This window comes from Macrotis lagotis, chromosome 2 (genome assembly GCF_037893015.1).
Source record: "Macrotis lagotis isolate mMagLag1 chromosome 2, bilby.v1.9.chrom.fasta, whole genome shotgun sequence".
Taxonomy (NCBI): Eukaryota; Metazoa; Chordata; class Mammalia; order Peramelemorphia; family Peramelidae; genus Macrotis; species Macrotis lagotis.
The window spans coordinates 177633147-177657314 of record NC_133659.1 but is presented as its reverse complement, the minus strand read 5'-3'; the positions used below and the strand labels follow the sequence as shown (position 1 = coordinate 177657314).

Here is a 24168-nt window from a genome sequence, read left to right as displayed (position 1 = left end):
GATGAGAGGAAATCTGCTTCTATTATCCCAGTTTCTCATGTTCCCTCATGATCCCAAGGGACTAGTATTGAAGCATTGTCTCCCATCCCTCCCGAACCTGTCTTAATTGCAATAGAAAAGGGGTTGATTGGCAGACATCTGATGGATAGACTGACAATCAGATTGACTGACATCAAGGATGCTATGATTCTTGGAAGATGGATGCTAAAAAAAGCCCATTCCTTCAAACTGAGGCTTTTTTACAGCTTTCCAAATACTCTAGGCTCTTAGGGCGAAGTTGCAGAGGAAAGGTAGCTACCCACATCGGTGCAGGGAGTTTCCCATACCAACAAAAGCAGAGGGCTACATGGTCCCTGCTCCTATCCCCACATCTTCTTTTCTTTGACATTCCAGAAACGAATTGGACTTTTATCAAGAGGAAGTGGCATTAAAGAGGCACCACCACCATCTGCTTGTTCCGGCACCCCAAGGACCCTGAGACCTTTCCATCTGATTCGAAGCTGAAACCTTCCATTAGAATGCGAGCTCCTTTGAGAGCAGGGGCTGCCTTGCTACACTCAGTTGTATCTCCAGACCTTCCTTAGCACAGGGCTTTCTCTGCACATAGTAAAGATGCTTTGCTAGCTTCATTCATTCATCCCCAGCCCAGGCAGTGTCTGTTCTGTGGGGCAGATGATTCAAGCCCATCATCCAGAGTCCTTAAGGCACCTCCAGGATGCCCTGGAAACGGCTCCGTTCCCACCTCCGCTGCTCGCTCCACCTTTCCCTCCTCTTCCTAACTAATTTTAAGGAGATTTTTCCAGGGTGGGGAGGGAGGGGAGGGAGGGCAGCCCAAGGGGACGGGTGCAGGGGGCCCTCTTCCCTGCATTCTCGTGGTCCGGCGCCCCTTCCCGCACCCCCCACCAGTGCCTCGATAGGAAAGTCAGCCCGCAAGCCCCTTGGGGTCCCACGCAGCCCGCGCCCCGGGTCCCAGTCACTCAAGGCCCAGGAAGGACGCGCGCGACAACGCCAAACTCAGTATCGTGACGGCGCGGTGGTCGGGAGGGGGCAGGGGAGGGGGGCAGAGGCTGGCAGCCCGGGGGGGGGGGGGAGGAGGAGGAGGAGGAGGAGGAGGAGGAGGAGGAGGGGGCAGCGGCCCCGCCCCCGCACGCCTATGGGGGAGCGGTGCGGGCCCTGACGTCACTTTTGCCTGCGTCCCTGCACATGGGCTGCCGAATGCACTGAGCGGGCTGCTGCGGGCCAAGAGCCGGGAGCGGGAGCGGCAGCGGCGGCGGCAGCAGCAGCCTGGGGAGGGGGGGGTGGGGGTGGGAGGCGCGCGCGGCCTCGGGCTTTTGGGGCGCGGGTGATCGGGCCATGCCGTGCGTTTTTTAATTTTACAATCCTCTCCGCTGTTTTGACAATTTTCGCCCTAACGTTTTGCAAGGGAAGGGGGGGCCTGAGAGGGGGCTTGCAGAAGCCCTTCTCGCACTTGGACCGCTTGCCCAGGACCATCTATTTCCTGAAACTTCTGTATTTTTTTCCATTTTGTGTGTGTGTGTGTGTGTGTGTGTGTGTGTGTGTGTGTGTGTGTGTGTGCGTGCGCGTGGATGTGGATGTGGATGTGTGTGTGTGGATGTCTATGCACTTGATTATATTAGCATAATTTCCTTTACACTCCCCTGGCTTCCCCACCGCCTGAGAGGAGTACACGTTGACAGGGGAAAAAAAAACAAATTGGGGCTGGGGGTTTAGGGGGAAGGGGAGGATTTTTTTTTTTTTGCAAATAGAAAAGAGAAGAAAAGGAAAAAAAAACACCTAATACACGGAGATGGAGAAAATGTCCCGACTGCTCCCCTTGAACCCCTCGTTCATCCCTCCCACTTACGGCGTGCTCAAGTCCCTGCTGGAGAACCCCCTGAAGCTTCCCCTGCACCCCGAAGACGGTGAGAGCCGCGACCGCCGCCGCCGCTTCTGCTTGGCTCCCTCGGGTTCCCCTGATTTGGAGAAAGAAACCTTTTCCACTTTGCTTTTCTTACTGGGCACCCACCTTGTATCTCCAGTCGCCCTCACCGCACCCCAACCCCCTTTGCCCTCCCTGTTTTCTTCTCTCTATCCTCTACTGCACTCCCCAGAGCCAAACCCGGTGCTTGCCTCTGCTTGGATGCGGTTGAGGATTGGCTCTCTCACCCGCTCTCCTTCCCTCTCTCCCCTCCTCCATCGCCCACCCCCGAATCATCTTTCCGCTTTATTTTAAGTAATTCTGGGAGCCAGTGCCCAACCTCTGTGGTTTGTTCAGCTGTGCAGGTAGGAGCTGATGCAACTTAAAATAGGGGTGGGGTGGGATGGGCAAAAGTGTTCCCCCGCTCCCCTTAGCTATTCCCTTGAGTGAAGTTAAAGGGAACGAGGAGGAGAGGGGCGGTTTGAGAGGTGAGAGCGTAGTTTTTACTTTCCGTGGTTTTGAGGGAAAGATTTTGAGGGAGAGAGATTTTCAGGCAACAGTCCATGAACAGTGTAATATCATAGTCATGGGGTTTTTGTTGTTTTTATTTTTATTAAGTCATTGAAGATGTGGATAAGGAAGGGATTTTAGAAGGGGCTTTTACTTTCAGAACTTGAAACAGCGTTGTAGTAGGAGAAGACATTGGCTTTTCTATTGAATGCTGTTCCCCATGCCAGAATCTCTGGTCACTTTCCCCCTCCACCTTTCCTGGTGGGAGAGGACTTGAAAAGATGCTCACGTGTAAAGTAAGACCAAGTCTCATGACAGTCTGGCATTAAAGGTGTTGGGCTTAGACTGACTGCTGCTCTGGTCTGCAGCTAGCAAAGTGTTTTATGCTGGAAATGTGATAGATTTGTGGTGTAAGGCATCTGCAATTCTGTTTCCCAGCTAATCACAACAGTAAGTCTAGTCATTTTTTAGTATGAAGTCTTATAAATGGCTTCCTTTTTAAAAACTGATTTCAGGAGATTTGTATCTTCTTTGCTTAATCTAGACTTGTTGCTATGAATCCAAGAGACTTGTTAAATTCCCGGAAGGCAGAATGCCCGTAATCCCCTCTCCCATCCTCTTTGAAAAAAAGGACATGTGAAAGAAATAACATATTTTAGTAGGACCGTGTTCAACATTGTAATCCAAGCTGTCAGGAAAATGACAGCTTTCCCCAGTGTAATGTTTAGAGAATTGAAATCAGGTACTTAGGAGCCAGATTCCCCTAGGGAACTTTATGCAGTTAAAATTGACAAATGTCAAATGACCAATTAGAGACTGAATGAAGTATCAGGTATTTTCCTATACAAGATAGCTATGTGTACAGTATTAGTGCTGTGAGCATGTTGGTGCTATCTCTGTAAAGCAACAGCTGAGTTCTTGAAAAGTTGCATACAAATACAGTTTGTTTTTTTAAAACAGATTCATCTTAAAATACTCTTGGATATTTGGCATTTAAAGGAAAATCTCAGTGATCTTTTATGTTTGTCACACAAACAGCCCCCATGAATAATTAATATATTATGTAAATCCAGATTTTTTATGTACCCTATATAGGGTTGATTGGAATTTTTATATGCACACACAGACATACACCTGTATAGTGAATGAGTGAATGTGTGTGTAAAATCCAAATATTGTTAGTCTTAATGGTACTTGTAAATAATCTTGGTAAAGATTCTTCCCTACTTAAGATGTAAATTTTTTATCTCCTCTGACAGAACTCAACTGTGCAACTGATTGTCCCACTGTGGGCGCTCAAGGATCAGTCTTAGATTGCAAGCTTTTATCTAAGATCTTGTTGAAGCCCTATCCTGTAAGGCAATTGCCTCTTTCCAAAGTAAATAGGAACATTGCAAAAAACCAGAAAGAAGTCCACATCCAACCTGACTTTTAACTCTGGATTATTTGAGGTCTACTGAGGGCAAATACTGGGGGGAGGGGGGGGGATAGTGCCTTTGGGATGAGTAAATTCCCTTACTGTTTTTGTTTTTGCTTTGGAAGGGGAGATAGTGGAGTAGAGAAGGAGCAGGATTAGTTTTCCTTAAAAAAGAAAAAAAATTATTTTTGTCTTCTAGCATTTGGTAAAGAAAAAGACAAGAAGAAGCTGGATGATGACAACAGTAGCCCTATGGTCCCCCAGTCTGCTTTCTTGGGGCCCACCTTGTGGGACAAAACCCTTCCCTATGATGGAGATACTTTCCAGTTGGAATATATGGACTTGGAAGAATTCTTGTCAGAAAATGGCATCCCCCCCAGCCCCTCTCAGCATGACCACAGCCCCCATCCCCCTGGACTGCAGCCAGCAACTTCAGCCGCCCCCTCTGTCATGGACCTCAGCAGCCGGGCCTCCACCTCAGTGCACCCCAGCATCTCCTCTCAGAACTGCCTGCAGAGCCCCATCAGACCAGGTAAACTCCTGGAAGGCTGACCCTCCACAGGGTGGGGAGGGAGGGAGATGGAAGCTTCCTGGCCATGCCCAAGAATGGGTAGCCTCAGCTCAAGAGACACTTGGTACAGGAGAACACTGCCCTGGCTCTGAAGTCAAGAGAACCCAGGTTCAGATCAGCTTCTGATATTTATTACCAGTGTGACCTTAGACAAATTACTTCTATGGCTCAGGTTTACGACCTCTGGGTTCCTCATCTGTGAAAAAAAAAAACCAGTTGGACTTGATGACCTAGGGGGTCTCTTCCAGCTCTAAATCTCTGAAAACCTGCTATTTCTCACAAATTCTTTTTTTTATTGTCCAAATTGCCTAGATAGCAGGTAGAAAATAGTATCTCTTTTTCTCTCTCTTTCTCTCTCTCTTTCTCTCTCTCTCTAGACCTAGCTTAATGTTTTATGCTTGGTGCTTAATAAATTGTTTTTTGATTGAATTTTCCTGCCTGAATGATTCAGATGGGCTTACTACACTGTCTCAGTTCTCCTTGTGTCCAGCCCTTTATTTCATAGCTCTGTGGATTTGGCATGAAGAAAAGAAAGGGGAAAAGAGAGGAGAATAATTTTGGGGTAAGAAGCAGTATTTTTCAGTCTCAGGCTCTTGGTGGTCTGATTGAGAAATTTAAGTCTCCAAAAAGGAGATTTCACCCTTTTACTATTTGTTTTAGAACACTATTCCTTCTTTTCTGATACTTTTTAGCCATTTTCTTATAAACCAAATGCTTCATCTTAGATTTTCATCAAAAACCAGATCCCTCATTTAACTCCACTTTGTTCTCCGAAAGTTATTTATAAAAACAGTGTTTGGTTAAAAAAAAGTCCTATTTTTAAGGTGCATTATGGGTGCTCAGTATTTAAAGGAACTTCATGGCCAGAACACTCCCCACCCCAACCTTCTCAAAAAATGGCCTCATGTTAAATGCAGTTGTATCCTTGCCTGGAATTTCATGGGATATAACTTGTGCTTAAAATACTTTCTGCACATAAAAAGACAGAAAGAAATAAATCTGTTTGCACACCTCCAAAGTTCTTGCTTAGTGCAAAATGGGGAAAAATAAGGACACTTTTGTAGTTGGGTAGCTAGAAAGAAAAATGTATCCAGAGAAGCTATCGGGGTCTGGAGTCTAGAAGAAAGGATGGAGGAAATATGCCAATGAGACTTTTATTACTGTCTTTTTGTCTTCCTATGTAGTAATTTCTGGGACACAAGTAGAGAGGAATGAAAATAGGAAACCATGTGAATTAGAAAACTGCTCTCTTAAAATGCAATGGGGGGGCAGCGGCGGAATCTTTTCAATTTCTCCCTCTCCAAGTTGAAATCTTGACTGTGAGCCGCTTACCTTCTCTCCAACACAGCCTTGGAAAACCCTTCCCTTTCTTGGGACATGAGCTTGGATTGTAGAGAATAGACCATTCTATTGTGAGAAGTATCTGCTTGTGAGAAGAACAACCGGAGAAATCAATAACTGTGAAAAATTGGAAAAGCAGAAGCAAAAAATGCAGAGGAAAAGCAAATGTCTAAGCAGAACTAGCATTGCATTTGCTCCCCATGTTTTATTTCATATTTTCTCTTATCTCCCCAATACCTTCTTTTAAGGTTTTGCACCTGTCATAGAGGGATTGGGGCATGTCTTATTATTACATAGGGCAAGTAATTCCTCCCAGAACTAAGGAACAGGGTGCAATCTGCAGGAGAACTACTTCATTTGAGTATTTCATTTCCAATAGTATATGAATAGGCACTTATACCCCTTTGCTTTTGACCTAGTTGATGTATAATCTGTCAGTCACTTAGTATTTATTGAGCAGCAACTCTGTTCAGCTGTATAGCTCTCATGAGGAATTGCCTTTCTTTTGCCTAAGGTGCATCCTAACATTTGTCAGCTCCAAGACCAAGACCCTGCCTTCTCATATCCATTCTTGTTGAGAATCAAGTCAATGATTTTTTATTCCCTCTCCCCTGACCTGGTGAAAGTAAATGGACATTTTCAGTGACCATCTGACAGAGTTCATTTGTTTCTCATGGGGTTGGTTCTTTTAATGACTTTGGGGCTTTGGTGCCTTTGTCATCACTCTTCCTCTACCTTCTTACTATTCCAGAATTCTACCCCATAGAGTATAAAAGTGTATCCCTGGGGCAGCTAGGTGAGTGGCACAGTGGATAGAGCACCAGCCCTAGTACCTGAGTTCAAATTGGTCCTCAGACACTTAATAATTGCCTAGTTGTGTGACCTTGGGCAAGTCACTAAACCCTATTGCCTTTAAAAATTTTTTTTAAAAAAGTGTATCCCTTAAATACGAAAGTGTATCATTTCACTCCTGTTGATTAAAACCCAACCAAAACTATTTTCTTCAAATGCATTAATTTTGTTAAGAATAATAGTTCCCAGCTTAGGCTATGCTGTTAATTTTAAAGATTGCAGCACATTTATTAATATTCTCAAAATAGCCAGAGAAATTGAAGAAAGCCCCCAGCATATTGTGCAGACTTCATGTCTTGGTGGCCAAGGATGAGAATTGCACAGGATGGGTAGGTGTGAGTGGTTTGCCAAATGCATCCTTGGAGGGGAAAAAAAAATCTATTTTGATTAAATCTCAGGTCAATGAAGTATTAGCCTTCCATGTACCAGGCTCTCTGTTAAGTGCTAAAGATATAAAGAAAGGTAAAAGACAGTCCTGCTTTCAAGAAACTCCCAGCCTAATGAGAGAGAGATATCATGAGAACAATTATGTACAAATAAGCAATCTGCAGGGTAAATTGAAATAAGTAACAAGGGGAAGGCATTAGAAATGAGGGATATTGGGAAAGGCTTCCTGTAGAAGGTGAGATTTTAGCTCAAACTTGATGAAAACCAGGAGATGGAAATGAGGAGGAAGAACATTTCAGACATGGGAAACATCCAGTGAAGGTTTGAGTCTGAGGTGTTGCAAAGCACAATCAACTAAATCCTAATTCCTGTTCCTTGGCTTGGCATTTTTGGAATGATTTAGGATAAGAGAGCTGACAGGAAGATCTGGGTCAAGTCCTGTCTCTAAGACTTTTTGGCTGTATGACCCCAGGCAAGTCACATCTTCTCTGAGACCATAAGTTCCAGACAAGGTAACAACCTACATTGGTAAGGGGGCATTTCCTCCTGTGAAATTTCTTTCTACTGTGTGGTGTGTTGGAGCTGGATTGTAAATTTTCAGTGTATTTTTGCCTTGGAAATCCTCACAGAATGAATAAGAGCTTGGTGGATTGTTTAGACTTAAAGCATTGGAAAAAACTGTCTAGACTTTTAAGAAAGTTTTGGAGGAAAACATTCATTTTTAGCTCCCCAGAGAGCCGGTTGTAAAACACCACAGGTCCAGGCTCTATAGATTACGTAGCTTTCAGGAATCCCAGGAGTCACTGGGTTGTCGAGAAGGTATGTGATTCTAATAAAAATGTACTTATCCTCTATTAGCATGTTGGTAAAACTAAGATGTCAGACTGATCTGGAGATAATTAGAGTGCAGTTTTACAAAACATTTGTATTCTGCTATTTGCTCAGCATGTATCTTTTAAGCTATGCTTAATAGCACCATGTCACCAATGGAGCCTGGTTGGGAGAAAGGAAAGGAAGCTCTAAGTTGACAACTTATATATATTTTTTTCAATACCCAGTTCTTTTTGGAATAGCAAAATGAGCTTCCTGGTGAGGACTATCTTGCCCTGATTTGACCCTGAATCCCCATCAGGCCAAGTGGAATCCACTTTGTCAAATATACTGATGGAATGAATTATATATAGCTGGTTTCCTTGAATTTGAAGGGGAAATTTTGTTCTTCCATTGGAATTTATACTGTTTATCTTTGGGGCCAACAAGCAGAATAAATTTTTTAATTAAATTTTTTTCTAATTATATATAAAACTTTTATTATTCAAATTTTAAAATTTTGAGTTCCAAATTCTCTCCCTTCCCTCCCCCCTCATTAAGGAAGCAAGCAATTTGATATAGATTATACCTGACATGCAGGATAATTTAAGGGTTCAATAAAATGATGAATGAAAAGATGCCTCATATGGTGAAAGGCTCTTTCCATTCTGGCTCCCAAGGAGCTCTCCCTCCAGAGGTCCCCCCTTGGCTGGGAACTCTGCACTGCTTTTGACTATTTTACTAGCAGAAGCAGAGCACAAGACCCAGAGTCCCTGTGTTTTCTATGGAGACAAGGGGGTGGGGAGGTAGGGCTGCATTCAGAGAAATGGGCATCTGTGCCTGCTTTTGCTGGGGAGGGCCATGAAAAGTGGTTGGTTTTAAGGCAGCAGCTCCATGGAGGAGAGGTATCCAGGGCATACAAAGGCAGGATTATGTCTGTCACAGACTAGCCAAGCCAGTTCCTAAATTGGTTCCTTGTGGTGTGGTATGTTTTTGTTTTGTTTTGTCTTTGCGTGGCTGGGACTATCCTGCCTTCTCTGGTAGAAAATTGAGGGGACATCCTGGTTGCCTTTCAACTGTATCTTCCCTAGGCTTGGGTTCCCTGGGAAATGAACAAGGTTTCATTGTCAAAGCAGAACCTGGTCGCAGCAAGTTTATGGGGTCACACATAACCCTGGAGCTGGGAGGGACCTCAGAGACTATGAAACTGAGACCCAAGGAATGGAACAGCTTCCTCTGGGTCACATATCTAACAAATGGAGGACAGATTTCACATGAAGGAGGGCATTAGGTTTGGATCTATTTAGCTCCAGAGGGTAGCGGGAGCAAAAGATGGAGGTTACAAAGGAGCCTTTTTAAATTTTTCATCAGAAAAAAACAACTTCTCAGGGCTTTGGGCCATTTCTAAAAGTAAAATGGTTGACTTTGGTCTCTGGTGGCTTCTTCCTCCTTGGAAGTCTGTAAGTAGAGGTAGGAGGAGGACCATTTCTAGTCCATTTCTTGTGGGATTCCTTTTGTGCATGAGCTGAACTAGAAAACTACTGGAGACCTTGTCTCAAATTCCATGATTTGGAGAAATGCCTGAGGAGGGTCTAGGATCCAGTTTTTTTTTTGTTTGTTTGTTTGGTCTGTTTTTTGAAAATTTCAAGTGAGGCTCCAAACAGTGTGATAACCTGAGTCAGATACATCTCTTGGACTTCTCACATGTGATTTGTCAGCTCCACTCTTCTTCCATATGTCATGTTTTCTTAGTACTACTTTACATGTTATCTTCCCTTGTTAACATAATATTGCTTGTCCTTCATTCTTGAAGAAGATGATGACATGAAGGAGATGATTCCATGACCAGCACATGAATTGGATTTCAGTGAGGGGGGTGCTGTGCCAAGTCACCAGCCTCACTTTTTCCTCCAGTCATTTGGGTCCAATGGCCAAATATGGGTCAGGATGACTGGTGATGGCCTTGGATGTGAGTCAGTCAGGGTTAAGTAGGTCACACAGCTAGTAGGTGGCAAATGTCTGAGGTTGAATTTGAACTCTTATCCTCCTGACTATCCACTGTGTCACCTAGCTGCCCTGTTAGCGTATAACCTCCTTGAAGGTAGGAATTGCCTTGCTTTCTTTGATTTGTGTCCACAGAGTTTAGGACAGTATTTGGCACATAGGAAATACTTTAAAAATGCTGAATCTGGGAAGAATCCTGAGGAGCACAGAAAATAGGTGGAGAAGAGAGAAGGGAAGGATTCGGTAGCATAGGAGATGCTTTTGCTACTTTTAGTAAGGAATTGGAATGTTGTGGATCTTTGACCAAAATTTGGGCTTCTGGCAATGGGAGAGATTTGTGGAGTCTAAAACGTCCAGGAGCAGCTTAGGTGGGTTTTGTGGCCATCCATGAGACCCTGGCACAATTTCTGAGCTGGCTTGCTTTTCATCACATAGCTGTGAATGGCAATCCCAGTGTCTTCCTTCTCTCAAGGGTCTGCAGTTGTAGATTTTACCAGGTGGCATAAAAAACTGCAAGCAGGCAATGGCAATGATGGATGGATGCAGGGTAGTGTAGGATACATTTCCCCTCCAGTTTCTGGGAAATGTCTCTAATTCATCAGGATCATGGAGCCTTCAAAGGGGATCAAGCTGACTTTATTTTAGATGAACTGTTGGAATGCCAGGTGAGTTCCTTTATTCTACAGACTGAATGATTTGGTTTTTTCCCAATCAAGCCCTGTGTAGGCCCTGTCCCCTGCTATGCCTTGTCCATATCTGGATTTTATTTTAGTGCTTGTTAGCTCGGTGATAGTCCCCCAAGGATCTTAATCTCACTGAACCTCAGTTTTCTCATTTGGAAAATAGGAGTAATAATACTTGTCATCCTCGCCTCCCGGACTGAGTTTATATATTTATATAAAGTGCTTTGCAAACTAAATCACTGTATAATTGTTGGGTAACCATCAGTCAGTAAGAACATATTAACATTTTCTTCTTTGTCCAAAGCTCAGTACTAGGCAGGGAAGATACACATTGAAAAGTAAGAGTTTCCCTGACCTCAAAGAGCTTCAATTCTATTAGAACACACATGACATGTTTACAGACAAATATAAAATAAATACTTATGTTTTTGAGGGGGGGGAATCAGGAAGGTCTTGAACTGATCCTTGAATTCTTGGACCTCTTGGGATTCCAAGCAAATGAGATGAGAAGGGAAAGTATTTCAGGCCTGAGAGGCAGCCTGGACAGAGGCCAGAAGGCAAAGCTTGGAATGTCATCTGTAGAGATGGGCAATAGGCCAGTCTGACTGGAGTGTAGAATTCAATTAACATTTTATTAAGCCCCTACCATGTGCCAGTATTGTGCTGAATGTTGGGAATTACAAATGTATGAGGGAAAGTAATGGATAGATCAATCTGGAAAGGTAGGAGGTACCAAGTTGTGAAGGACTTTCTTCAACAAGAGAAAGTTTGTATTTTGTTTTAAAGGCAGTAGGGAGCCATAGACACTTCTAAGAGCAGGGGAGTGATGTGGACATTAGGAATGTAAGTTAGGTAGCTGTGGGGAGATTAGATTGGAAAGGGAGAGGTCTGGATGCAGGAAGACAATCAGAAGGAAGACTTGTTATTTCCAGGCAAGAGGTGATGAGGGCCTGGGCTAGGGTGATTATGATGATGATGATGATGATTTATGATGTGTCTTCTGTGTTCAACAAACAGGACTAAGCACCATGAGACAAATGTGGGAAAGAAGTAATCTTTACAACTCCAGTCTCTTCTGAAACTCGATCCCTAGAATCCTACAGACACATGCTTATTTGGTGTCTGAAGCAGGGGAAAGGAGTATTGTGGTCACCTTTCTCTCTTGTTTCCCATCATCCCCCTGGCTGCCCCTGCCTGACCTACTCTACCTTCCATCTTTCATCATCTCCTGGGCAGTGTCTGACTGCCTCCCTATTGCCCTTCCATTCCTGCTCCTTGCCAGTGTGAGCCCTGCCAGCTCCCTCAACCTCCCTGTACACCCATGCTCACGTGAATCCTGGCAGCAGAGGCTGCCTTGGTTCATTGTGCCATTGGCATGTGGCCATACCCTTTGGAGTCTGAGACACTTTGGGTAATGGTTTGTTCTTTCTTTCTTGTTCACTCTCTCTCACTCCTCCCCCCCTCCCTGCCTACTCTCTTTTCTTTCCCCCCTTCTCATTTCCTCCTCCCCCTCTTCCTCTTCCTCCTCCTCCTCCTCTTCTTGTTCTTCCTCTTGTTCTTATTCTTCTTTTTCTTGTTCTTCTTCCTCCTCCCTCTCTCTCTCCTTTCCCCTTACTCTCTTTTCTCTCCATTTATTTCCCTCTTCTCTCCTCTCCTCCCTTTTCTTCTTTTCTTCCTCCTCTTCTTTTTTCTTCTCTCTTTTTTCCCCTTCCCCCCCTTCCACCATCTCTGCTCTCCTATCCTTTTCTCTTCCCCATCCCTTCTTTCTCTCTCTCTCTCTCCCTTGCTCCTGATTTCGATAATTCTACCCCTAAGAGAGCAGAATCAAACTGATAGGGGATAAACCAAGCTAGGTGGAAATACCTCCCAAACAAGGGAAGCTTTTCTCCCCTCCACAACCACTCCAAAACCCATATTCTTTCCTGTCTCCCTCTGACAAGGGCCTGAGTGAATTAATGCTTTTAAAAATGTCCAGGATTTTTTTTTGTCTTTCTTTTCCAAAATACATGACAATGTTTTCTCTGCAGCCTCATGTATATCAAATGAGAAAAATATGAAGAGATAGAATTGATAGAAGGACAGACAGCCAAAGTGAAAGGGAAAGCTTAATGTAGGAAGGCTGGCAATTCTGAATTAGGATTCTGGGGGGGGGGGCCTTTCCTCTGAACGTTGACTAATTGTTTTGATCACAGTTCACTTCTTTGTAAATTGGGGCACTTTCCCACTGATGGGATCATTGTGAAGAAGACACTTTGAAAATCCTTCCTAAACCTGGAATTATTTTTACTCTCTTTCCCTCTCCCCCTCTTTTTTACTCTTATTTTCTCTCTCCCTTTCTCTCTCTCCCCTCCTCTCATCTCTTCTCCTCTCTGGGAGTACTCCTCTTGCTGTCTCAAGCAAAAAATGACAAGGAGAATGAAGTCACACTTATAGAGGACTCTATGGTTCAAAAAGCCTCTATATAGAGGTTATCTCTTTTGATCCTAGAAGGGATAACCATAGAAGGAAGGGGCTATTATCATCTTTTTATAGATGGGGAAATTAAGAAGCAAGAAGGGAAATGGCCAGCTCAGGGTCGCACAGAGTACCTGCATAAGGCAAGATTTGTACTTGATTGTCCTGACTCTCAAGTTCAACACTGTATCCATTTCCACACACAGCTAGCTATTCTTAGGGAATCAGTAACATAAAAAGTCTGAAGAATCCTAGCAGTAGAATTTCTAGCTATGGAAGAACCTTATAGATGGTGCTCTGCAGAGGTACCGAGGAATCTCATCACCTGGGAGAGAAATATTTGAGTGTGGGGGTGACTTCATGATCTAGCTGTGCCCTTGGGGACAGGGCACGGGTACAGCCAGGAGGCTTGAGGGGAAAGGTGAGTCCTACAAGGAGGGCCTCACAGTGACAGGATTCAGGGACACTTCATCCCTTAAGAACTCTACTCCTCTATAGGACAAAGTTCTGTTTGTCTAGTGCTAGCTCTAGTTTTGGCTCTTCTAGCTATTTCATTTTAGAGGTGAGGAGAACAGACCCAGAGACAGAAGTCGCTGATTTATTTAAGTGACAGAGCATAAAGTGATGGATCTGGAAACCTTCCCTTTCTCCTTCCCTCCTTTCTTTCCCTTCCTTCTTTCCTTCCTACCTCTTTCTCTCCTTTTTTCTTCCCTCCCTCCCTCTCTTCTTCCTTTCCTTCCTTCCTCCCTCCCTCCCTCCCTCCCTCCCTCCCTCCCTCCCTTCCTTCCTTCCTTCCTTCCTTCCTTCCTTCCTTCCTTCCTTCCTTCCTTCCTTCCTTCCTTCCTTCCCCTGCAAATTATCAACAGAACTAGAATGTGAACCCAGGTCTTTGGATTTCAAATAAGTGATCTTTCAACTACTGCACCAGTTCCTACAGCATGGAGCTTGTGTGTGGAAATTTCAGTAAAACTTTTCTTCCATTTAACATTTCCCCCATTGTTACACAGGGTATTTCCAGACATTAGCCTATTGACCCAGCTTTTGCTTCCTAACTTGGCTCAGGGTTTCCCTTGAGAACGGGGGACCTCCTGGCCCACAGTATACCAAGCCTGTCAAAATCACTTCTGTTGGAAGACTGTTTCTTTAGATTTCGTTTACCCTTGGGAACCCTGCTTTCAGCCCTAATGTTCTGAAGTTGTTTTTGGTTGAATCCCAAACAACAAAATAAGTTCTTTGGGGAGATAGTATCTCTTTTGAGCTAGGCTTCATTCCCACAGCCTCAGGGACAGCAGGGGTGCAGGTGTATGCACTGAATCTTTTTTATTTTTCTTCTGACCCATATTCTGGCCCATGGTGCATCTGATTCTTTAAAAGTCCCCAAATCCTGTAAGGTGGGTTAGGTGATGCTAACAACTCTCATCAGCCTATTTTGCCACAAAAGTTTGCAACAGGGGTTCTTAATCTCTTTTATGTCATTGACCTCTTTGGCAATCTGTGGGCCCTTGGTATTTTTAAGTATACAAAATAAAATACAGAGCATTATAAAGAAAACTAATTATGTTGAAATGAAATAATGATGTTATTTTTTTTTTCCAATCTAAATTCATGGACACCCAGATAAGAACCCTTAGTTTACACAAATATTGATGTAACTTCATTGAGAAGGAACTCATTTCTGTTTTTTAAATTAAATTTTATTTTTTTAATTGTTAAGGATTTTTTCTCTTCCCCCCCTTTATTTCTTCTCCTACATTGGAAAAATAAAGAATAAGCAAAACCCTTGTAATAAATATGCATAACCAAACAAAAAAAATTCCTATATTATTCACATTCAAAAGTATGTCCCATTCTGTATATTAGACTTTTATGTGTCTGATAGAAGATAGACAGTATGCTTCATCACTGATCCTATGTTGATTTGAATTTTTAAGTCTTATAACAATTGTTTATTTTTGCAATGTTGTTACTATATAGTGTATATTTTTCTCCAGGTTCTACTCACTTCAGTGTCCATCAGTTTATTCAGATTTTCTCATGTTTCCCTGAAAACATCTTTTTCATTATTTCTTACAGCACAATAATCTTCCATTATATGCATATGTCATAATTTGTTCAATCATTCTCTAGCTGATGGATACCCTCCTAGTTTCCACTTTTTTGACACTATAAAAACTATGTTTGCCCAAATAGGACCTTGCCTTCTTTTTAAACTATTTTGGGATTTAAGTCTTCTGATGGTACAGTTGGGATATATAGTACAATGCAAAGGATATTCACAGTTTAGTAACTTTTGGGACATAATTACAAATTGTTTTCCAGAATGGCTTTACTAACTCACAACTTCAGTAGCAGTGCATCAGTTTGCTTGTTTTTCCATAGCCCTCACCAACATTTGTCATTTTCCTTTTTTTTGTCAAGTTTGCTAGTCTGATGAGTGGGTGTGAGGTGAAACCTCACTTCAATTTGCATTAGCATTTGCCTTAGATAATGCACATTATTTGATTTTGGAACTTTTTTCAAATCACTATTTTTGTTAGCTTGGAATTCTACCTGTGAGAATTGCCTGTTCATATCCTTTGATCATTTATACATCAGGTAATGGTTCTTATACTTAAACATTTGAATAATTTCATTGTATATCTTGGAAATGAGACCTTTAGCAGAGAAAGGTGTTGAAATTTTTTTCCTCAATTAACTGTTTCCAGAAGAACTTTTATTGTTTAGTTGATATTTAGAGTTCTTCATAACCCAGACCTATCTTTCTAGTCTTCTTACACAATTTTCCTTGATACCTACTCTAAATTAGTGACATTGTCCTTCTGGCTATTTCACAAACAAGACACATCTCTCTGCTCTGGCATTTTCTCTGGCTCTCCCCCTGGCTTTGAACACTTGCCCAAGGTCACACAGCTAGTAAGAGTCTAAGGGCAGGTTTGAACTCAGGTCTTCCTGATTCCAGGCCCAGCACTCTATCCATTGTGCCACCTAACTGCCCTGCTTGGTTTATTTTTTATTGACTGATTGGATTAACTAACAGAAAAGCCCATTCTGATAGGTTATGAAATCAAAACTGTTCATTATTTCCAGTGTTTTGACAATAAGAAAAAACAAAAACAGAAAGCAATACTATTGTAGTTTCATAATAAGCTATTAATAATTATAAACAACAAACTATTAATAATTATGCTAATAAAAAGGTAGTATGGTGATCATTGGAGGAAGACCTAGAAAGTCAAAGAAATGGAAAAGTTGAAGAAGTGGCTTCCCCATAAATGACTCCTGCCCCTTGTGCTCAGGCAGGACTGTATATAGTCAGTTCAAGATTATAATTGTCTCATGTTGTCCTTTAAAAGTCAGGAGAGTACAATTTGATTATTCACTTGTGGTAGGCAAAAATGTAGTCCAGATGTATCATCATCATCATCATCATTAACTCAAGTAGTTTCTGTCCTCTGGAAGATGAGGTTATAGAAAGAGGGCTAAATAGATTGTAGTTATACCCACCTTATTACCTTCAAGAAGCTTATAATCAAGTTGGGAATACCTTGGTGTAGATATAAAAGGAGTCTTCCAGTTTGGCAAATATTTATCAAGCACAAGTAATGTACAAACAAAAATGAAACTGCCCTCATGTTCAAAGAATTCCATTCTTCTGGGGGAATAAAACATGTGCATGGAGAAGTCAAATGCAAGGGCAGAGCTTGGGGAAAGAGAAAACACTACCAGCTGGAGAGGATCATGGAAGGCTTCCCAAAAGCAGTGACATGTTGGCTGAGAACCTGGGAGGTTGAGAGGAGGGTGTGCATTCCAGGAACAGGGGACAACCTGTGCAAAGACACAGATGCCAAATTCAGGGAACAGTAATGGGCTGTTTTGGCAGGAATGTAGAATACATAAAGGGGAATGATATGAAATATGTCAGGGAAGTACAAGTTTGAACCAGCTTCTGGAGGACTTTAAATACTAGACTTGAAGCTTTTGTATTTTATACTCTGGAAGAAATCAGGAACTCTGAAACATTTTTGAGCAGGCAGTAAGACCTGCACTTTAGGAAGACTATTTTGGCAACTATGTTAGGAGGCATATTGGAGAGCAGGGATGGGATACCCATTAGGAGGGCTCTACAGGAGTCCAAGAGGTGATAAGAATCTAGACTAGATGATAGTGGTCTTGTTAAGGGGCAATGTAGAAAAACAAGAGTGGATGTAGGAGATGCTACAGTTATCATTGACAGGATTCGATATTGGGGAGTGAGAGAAAGGGAAGAATCCTTTGATTCTTGACTGATAAGTCTGACATAGTGAATCTGGGTTACTAGAAGGATAACAATGCTTTCCATAGAAATAAGGATATTTTGGAGCAGAAATGGGGGTAGTAGTGAAGAAGATGGATTTAGTACTGGATGTGTTGAGTTTTGCAGCCTCAGGGATAATTAGATAAGAGATATCTAGCAGTCAGTGATGGGAAGCCAGAATTCAAAAGAAAGATTAGGTTGAATATATGGTTTTGGGATCTATCTGTGTTAAGATGATAATTGAACTCTTGGGAATAGGAGTGATGAATAACAATAAATTGGTGTAGAAAGCAATTGCTATGGGAGTTGAAAGAAGGGAGATTTCCAGTCTTTTTATATAAATTTGACCTTGAACACTAAGTGAAGGTTAGGATATAGTCAAATCAAGTTAAAAAGCATTTAATATGTGCCTGCTGGCACTAGACATAGAAAAAATGGCAAAGACCCCCACAAATCCCCCACAACAGCCCTTTCTTTCATGGAACTCACAAGACTAATGGGAAAAACAACTTATATACATATAACAGATAAATAAGTTAATTCGGAGTGATCAACAGAGAAGACACTAGCATTATGGGGGGATTGGGAAAGACTTTTTACAGAGGTGGTGAAGAGAGCTAGGGAAGCAAGGAGATGGAGATGATGATGAAGATTATTCCAGGTGTGGAGGACAGTCAACCAAAATAGCTGGAGTTGGAATATGGAATATGAAATATAAGCAATAGCAGAGGAGCCATTGTCATTAGATCGAAGTGTAAGTGGAGGAATATGAAGTATAAGACTGGAAATGTAGGGAGGGACCAAGAAAGAAAGGACTTTAAAAGCCAAACAGAAGATTTTTTATTTGATCCCGGAATAGGGAGTCACTGGAGTAAATTGAGTAGATCTAGATAAAGGGAGAGTAGATAAAGTATCCTATATGTAAATGGAGATGGAGAATATTTAATAGACTGATGTGGTTGGAGCAGAAGACATGACTAGGGGAGCGGTGGGGAAATAGGTTTAAAAAAGGATTGTGGAGGGCTTTGAATGTCTTCTCAGAGCAGGATTCTTAATCTGGATGATTTTTGGAAATCCATGAATTTGGATGAAAAGACTATGAAGTCTTTTATTTTCACTAAGCTCCAATTTAAAATTTAGTATTTCTTTCAGTTATTTAAAAAAAATTTTTCTGAAACAGTTAAAAACCCAAGCTAAAGCATTTGTATTTTATCTGAGCATGGGGTCTGACTTGTGAATATCTCTACCTGAGTTCAAGGTTTCAGCTCTTGAAATTTTGTCGCCTTTGGCAATCTAGGATTTCCTGATTATTAGCATTTTAAAATAAATGTTCTCCTTGGACATCAAACAACCTTATAAAACACAATGTTCTAATGATTTAAGTGTAAGCATTTAAAAAACACAGGGAATAACTTTGACATAAGTGGCCAGCATTTGTTGTCATCAAATGAAACAATTTGGCAATGAGAAGTCTGAGGGATTTCTTAATTTCATGAATTCTTTTCCTGAATATGGAATTTTAAGTCTAAAAGCGGATGAGATTGGTCTGTCCCAGGAAAACTGAGGGACTTTAACAAATGCAATTGATTAATATTCACCAATTTGAAATTAAAGAAAATTATGAAAGCTTGTTAGATCTTGCCATTTGAGTTCATTTTTATGACTGTTTTTTGAAAGAGTTTTCTCCTTAGGGCTATATTACATTTTTGATCATGTGAGATTATCAGCAGCAGGAGTGAATGTAGGCCCTAATAAAAATCCCTGTTCAGGTACCTGATTTCTTTCATGAGAGAAAAGAGCCGTTACTCCAACATTATGTTTTGTACTCCTGACTCTGAATTCTCTTTTCTGAAACCTTTCATTGCTCTGTGTGTGTGTGTGTGTGTGTGTGTGTGTGTGTGTGTGTGTGTGTGTGTGTGTGTGTTGGCTTTGGAGTATACTGTGGTAGCAAGCCAAGATTATAGACAGACCAGACTGCCATAACCTGGAGCAATTCACTTAAATACAAAATAGAGACAATTGTGATGCATTAATCTAACTTCCAGCAACATAGTAGATCATTGAAGAGCTTTCTGGCAGAACTGAACCTTTTTTTTGTATCTATGAAGAAAAATCAATCAATCAATCAATCAATGAGCATTTATATTATGTCAGTCACCATAGTAAGTGTTAGAAATGACAAAGACTACATATAACTTGGGTGGCTTAAAAGACTTAAAATTCAGATACTGGTCATATGAATTAGCTTTGGAAAAGGCCTTAGAGATTGTAGGTAGGCTCCTAGATTTGGGACTGGATGAGATCTAAATGGTCTTCTAGTCCAGCCCTCTTATTTTACAGATGAGGAAACTGAAACTCAGAGGTAGTTATCTAAAACCAACAACCATGATAATATGGCAATCAGGATGTGAAACTAGATTCCCCAACTCCAATCCAAGACTTTGTTGTCTTTTGTAGGTGAAGAAATCACAACCTTAGACACTTATGAGCTATGTGACCCTGGGCAAATGAACTGCTTTCTGCCTCAGTTTCATCATCTGCAAATGGGAAATAAAACAAAATGGGATAATATTTGTAAAATGCTATCTTTCACTAATTATTATATTTATTATTATTATTATTATTATTATTATTATTGTTATATTTATAGCACCTTAAGTGTTTTACTTCATTATTGTATTTTGTTCTCTAAACATTTCTGTGAAACAAGCTCTACTTGTCACCTCTACTTTTTCCATAAGAATCTGATAACTCTGACATGTCTTAGGTCATATATTAATAATTATCAGAGATAAGATTTGAAACCATTATTCTCCTGAAGACTCCAAAATCCCCTAGAAGTCCTGCATTCTATTCCTATACCATGATAATCTCTGAGGGAAGAGAAGTTGTCCAAGTCTCATGGATAATAATAGTCTGGATTGGAACCTAAATTCTCTGACTTCAAATCCTTCAAAGAATTTTAAAAATAGAACAAAACAAAACCAAAACACCTCTCAAATTATCTTTTCATTTAGCAGATCCAGTTATCCCCCTTTCCCCTTATTTATCCCTAGTGTGAATGCACTTCCCTGAAAAATCACATCTGGGATACATTCCTCAAAATTTTGTTTTTAAAAAAAATTTTTAAAGTAGAATTTAAGAGCTCTTGTTCATTGATAGGAACACTGGAGTCTGGTAAGTCAGGCATTCTTTGCTGTTATATAGCAGTTACATAAATGGATCATCAAAAATGAATGATTTAGCAATGATTTCTTTGAGGATGGGGAACGTCAGCGAATGATCCCTTTCCTGATAAGCTCTGGTTAGCACAGGCTCCTCTGATCTTATTGCTGTTGGGCTTGGACAGAGGCAGTGGGACAGACATGGAGTGAACATCTCCTCATTTATCTGGTGCTTCTGAGTTGAATTTGAGAGGTAAGTGGGACTGACTGTCCATGAAATCCTAGCTTGGTAGCAGGTGCCATCTCTCTCTCTCTCTCTCTCTCTCTCTCTCTTCCCATATACATACACACACACATATATATTATATATAATATAAATATATATTATATACATATATTTAGATATTTAGATATGATCATTCTCTATATGTATGCATGCGCACACACACACACACACACACACACACATATATATATATATGCAGGTGTGATCTCTCATTCTCTGTATAAATATATATATATAATATATATATTTATACACACACACACACACACACACACAATATGCACAGAGAGAGAGAGAGTGTTGGATTAAACTAGAAAGCCTGTGGTTTAATTTGGGAAGGATATCCCAACCCTCAAAAAATGGGAAGTAGTGCCATAAACGAGCTATGCAGGATAGCATTTATAAATCAGCAGTCAGGTTGACCCAATATGTGAAAGGTTATACCTTATTCTTCCTGCACCCACTCTCCTTTAAAAAAGATAACATGGATTTACTTTTACACCGAATGCTTTCAGTAAGTGGGAAAACGATCATGAGTTTCTTCATTTGGTTCTGCCACCTTGGTTGACATCTTTATTGATAACTGTATTTCACTGTGATTGGTTTCCTTTATAGCCCTCTGTATTTTATTTTATTTTAGACACTTGAAAACATTCTAAGAAGAGGCTTCACCAGAGAACACAGGGGTCCAAGACTCAAAAAAGATTAAGAAGGGGCAGTTAGGTGGCACAGTAGATAGAGCATCTGCCTTAGAGTCAGGAGGACCTGAGTTCAAATCCTAGCTTAAACACTATTTACTAGCTGTGTGACCCTGGGCAAGTCACTTAACCCCAATTACCTTAAGAAAAATTAAGTTCTGAGTTTAGATGGTATCATTGTAATAGGATGAGACTGCTCCCTCTTTCAGTTGATCTTTCAGTTCAACAAGCATTTATTAGGTGAAGAGAAGGGAGAAAGATTTTTTTAGTACTGTGCCAAGTGTTTTTTACAAATATCTTATTTGATCCTCACAATAGCCCTTCAAGATAGTTACTATTATTATTATCCTCATTTTATAATTGAGAAAACAGACAAACAGAGGTTGAATGACTTGCCCTGGATCACATAGTATCTGAGGTGGATTTGAATGTGGGTCTTTCTGAATCCAGACCCACCAACTAACTGCTTCTGAGTGTCAACTTGTTCTCTGGATTGTGATAGATGCTGGGGATACAATGACAAAATGAAAAACAATTTCTATCCTCAAGGTGCTTCCATTCTGCTAATTGTCCAATTATTTTTGCTTTCCATTCTAGTCCTGGGAGCCATCAGGGTGTTTAGAATCTTCTGGATTAGGTGGGAGCTGGTACTTAACTACAACCTGGCCCATTGCAGTAACATTGTCAGAGAAGAGCCCACTTTTTCCTGAGGTTACAAAAATCTTTGCTTTCTTCCCTTCCTTGACTTTATTTTGTAAAGACCTAGAGTCACAAAGTCACTTTGTCTTCAACTCTCCCACTAGGACAGAGGCAGATCACAGGTCAGGTTTGAATGTCTGGTGTGTCTGTATTGTCCAATGTTGTTCTAGATAAATAACCCGTGTGACCATTCTTTTGGTGGTGGTCAGCTACACTTAGGTGCCAGGAGCTGACTTGTAAGGAAACAGCAATAGAAACTAGGAGTCCAAAAACAACTTTGAGCTCCTTATGCTCAAAGAACAGCTACACCTCATTAATTCAGAGTATGTTGTAATTTGATCTTGGCTGGGCTCAAGTTCACTTTTGAACTTGCACACCCTGTGTAGAAAAATGATATCAAATAAATTAATAGGATAAACACATTTTCAGGGGACTTGTTTAACTCAGCAGCACAAAATTGTTTTCCTGGGCTGTACATCTTGTGTGCAAATGGCTGCTTCTAATTACAGGTTAATCCTATCTGTTTATTAAAGTAGGTTTAGGCAATGACAGCAATATAACTATCTCCCTAATTCAGACTTTTTCATGATTGGTCAAAGGAAATCCTACTCTGATGTCTCATCCTGGTGCGAAGGTGACTTTAGGTTCTCCTGGGCAGAGTTTGAAGCACCACCTGCCAGGCCCCCAAAGCTGGACAACCTTTGGGTATAATCCCAGAGATAAATTCCTGAGTCTCTCATCTGAGGACTAGCTCAGAGTTCAGAGAAACTCTTGATGAGACGTGATTTTTTTTTTCCTGGCCATGGCAACCCACAAAGACAATGTACTAAGTCATGGAAGACCTGTGATCTCAATTGGTAGAGAAAAGCAATTATCTTAGCTCCTAAAACACTGAATTCTTATGTTCTCAGAGTGTGTCTGAGATATCACTAGATGTTTCTATTATTTCTAGGACTTGATGAAAGATAGTTGCCTTGCATTTCTCATTCCATTATTCCAGCACATATTATAAGGACATAATCAAGTCTGACATTTGAGAGGGTACCCCCAATTTATCACTGTCAAATTGTGAGCTGAGCAGCTGCTAGATAAATTGGACTTTATTGAGAGCTGCTGGATTGCTGAGTATCTAGACTGATCTCCGTCTTGAAAGCAATAGCAGGATGAAGGGTGATGGACAGACAGAGTAGATGAACAAATAATCATTTTCATTGTATTTATAACCATCACAATATGTACACTATGATGGAGGGCAAGCTTGGGATTGAGCATTTGATACTACCAATGAATAGGAATACTTTTAAGGTGAAGTACTTTTTTGCATGATCTTAAATTGTTTTATAGAAAAAAATTCATTCCTCATTACCTCTGTGACCTTCACATCTTGGAACATCCTCCTGTCTCTATGGATCCCTTCCTTCTTTGATGAGTTCCTCTTGGAACCTCCATTTTGAGAAAAGGCCCCTGCCTGCTACCCTTCATTCATCTGTGCTTCTGACTCTCTGAACCTTGCTACCTTTCCCCTTCATGAGCATCTTCCTCTCTCCTACCTTTTCAGATCTCTTTTATGTGTTGTCCTTCCCCATTAGAAATGCAAGTTTCATAAGGGCAGGAACTGTCTTGTACCTGTCTCCCCAATACTTACAAAGTCCCTGACACATAACTGTTTACTAATTTTTTCAATCATCTGTAATTGACTGGTCACTTGTGGTGGCCCTGCTGTTAGTGAGGTGATGGTAGGAATAGGGGAGATCACGGTTACTTTCACTTCCATCCTCCTGCCTCCCCAACTGTAAATCACTTAAGTACAACTCTCCTTAACTGTCTGCACAATACAGAAGAGAGGGGGAAACTCTGAAAAGGGAAAAAAAGATCCTTTTGTTGAAACTCAGTGAAAAACAAGAGTAGGTTATTTGGAAAAAAAAAAGGAGGGGGGTTGTTAAACAATGGGGGGAAAACAAGAAGTTAAGTGATTTAAGAATTGGATTAACCTGATATGACTTTGTTTTTCAACCAGATTGTGGAGTTTCTTGGCATAGGCCTAGATACAGTACATTGTGTGCTGTAAATATGGGTGTGT

At 41.2% G+C, this 24168-nt stretch overlaps 1 protein-coding gene across 2 annotated transcripts in view; it reads left to right on the top strand.

The window, feature by feature from the left end:
• Positions 1 to 1310: 1310 nt before the first annotated feature.
• The window catches only part of HLF (HLF transcription factor, PAR bZIP family member), a 79506-nt gene continuing 56648 nt past the window's right edge, over positions 1311 to 24168 (top strand). For both annotated transcript variants that reach the window (XM_074223678.1, XM_074223677.1), the window contains exons 1-2: positions 1311 to 1922; positions 4045 to 4377. In XM_074223678.1, the coding sequence (XP_074079779.1) occupies positions 1808 to 1922; positions 4045 to 4377 (448 nt within the window). In that variant the 5' untranslated portion in view covers positions 1311 to 1807. The remainder of the gene's footprint in view (positions 1923 to 4044; positions 4378 to 24168) is intronic.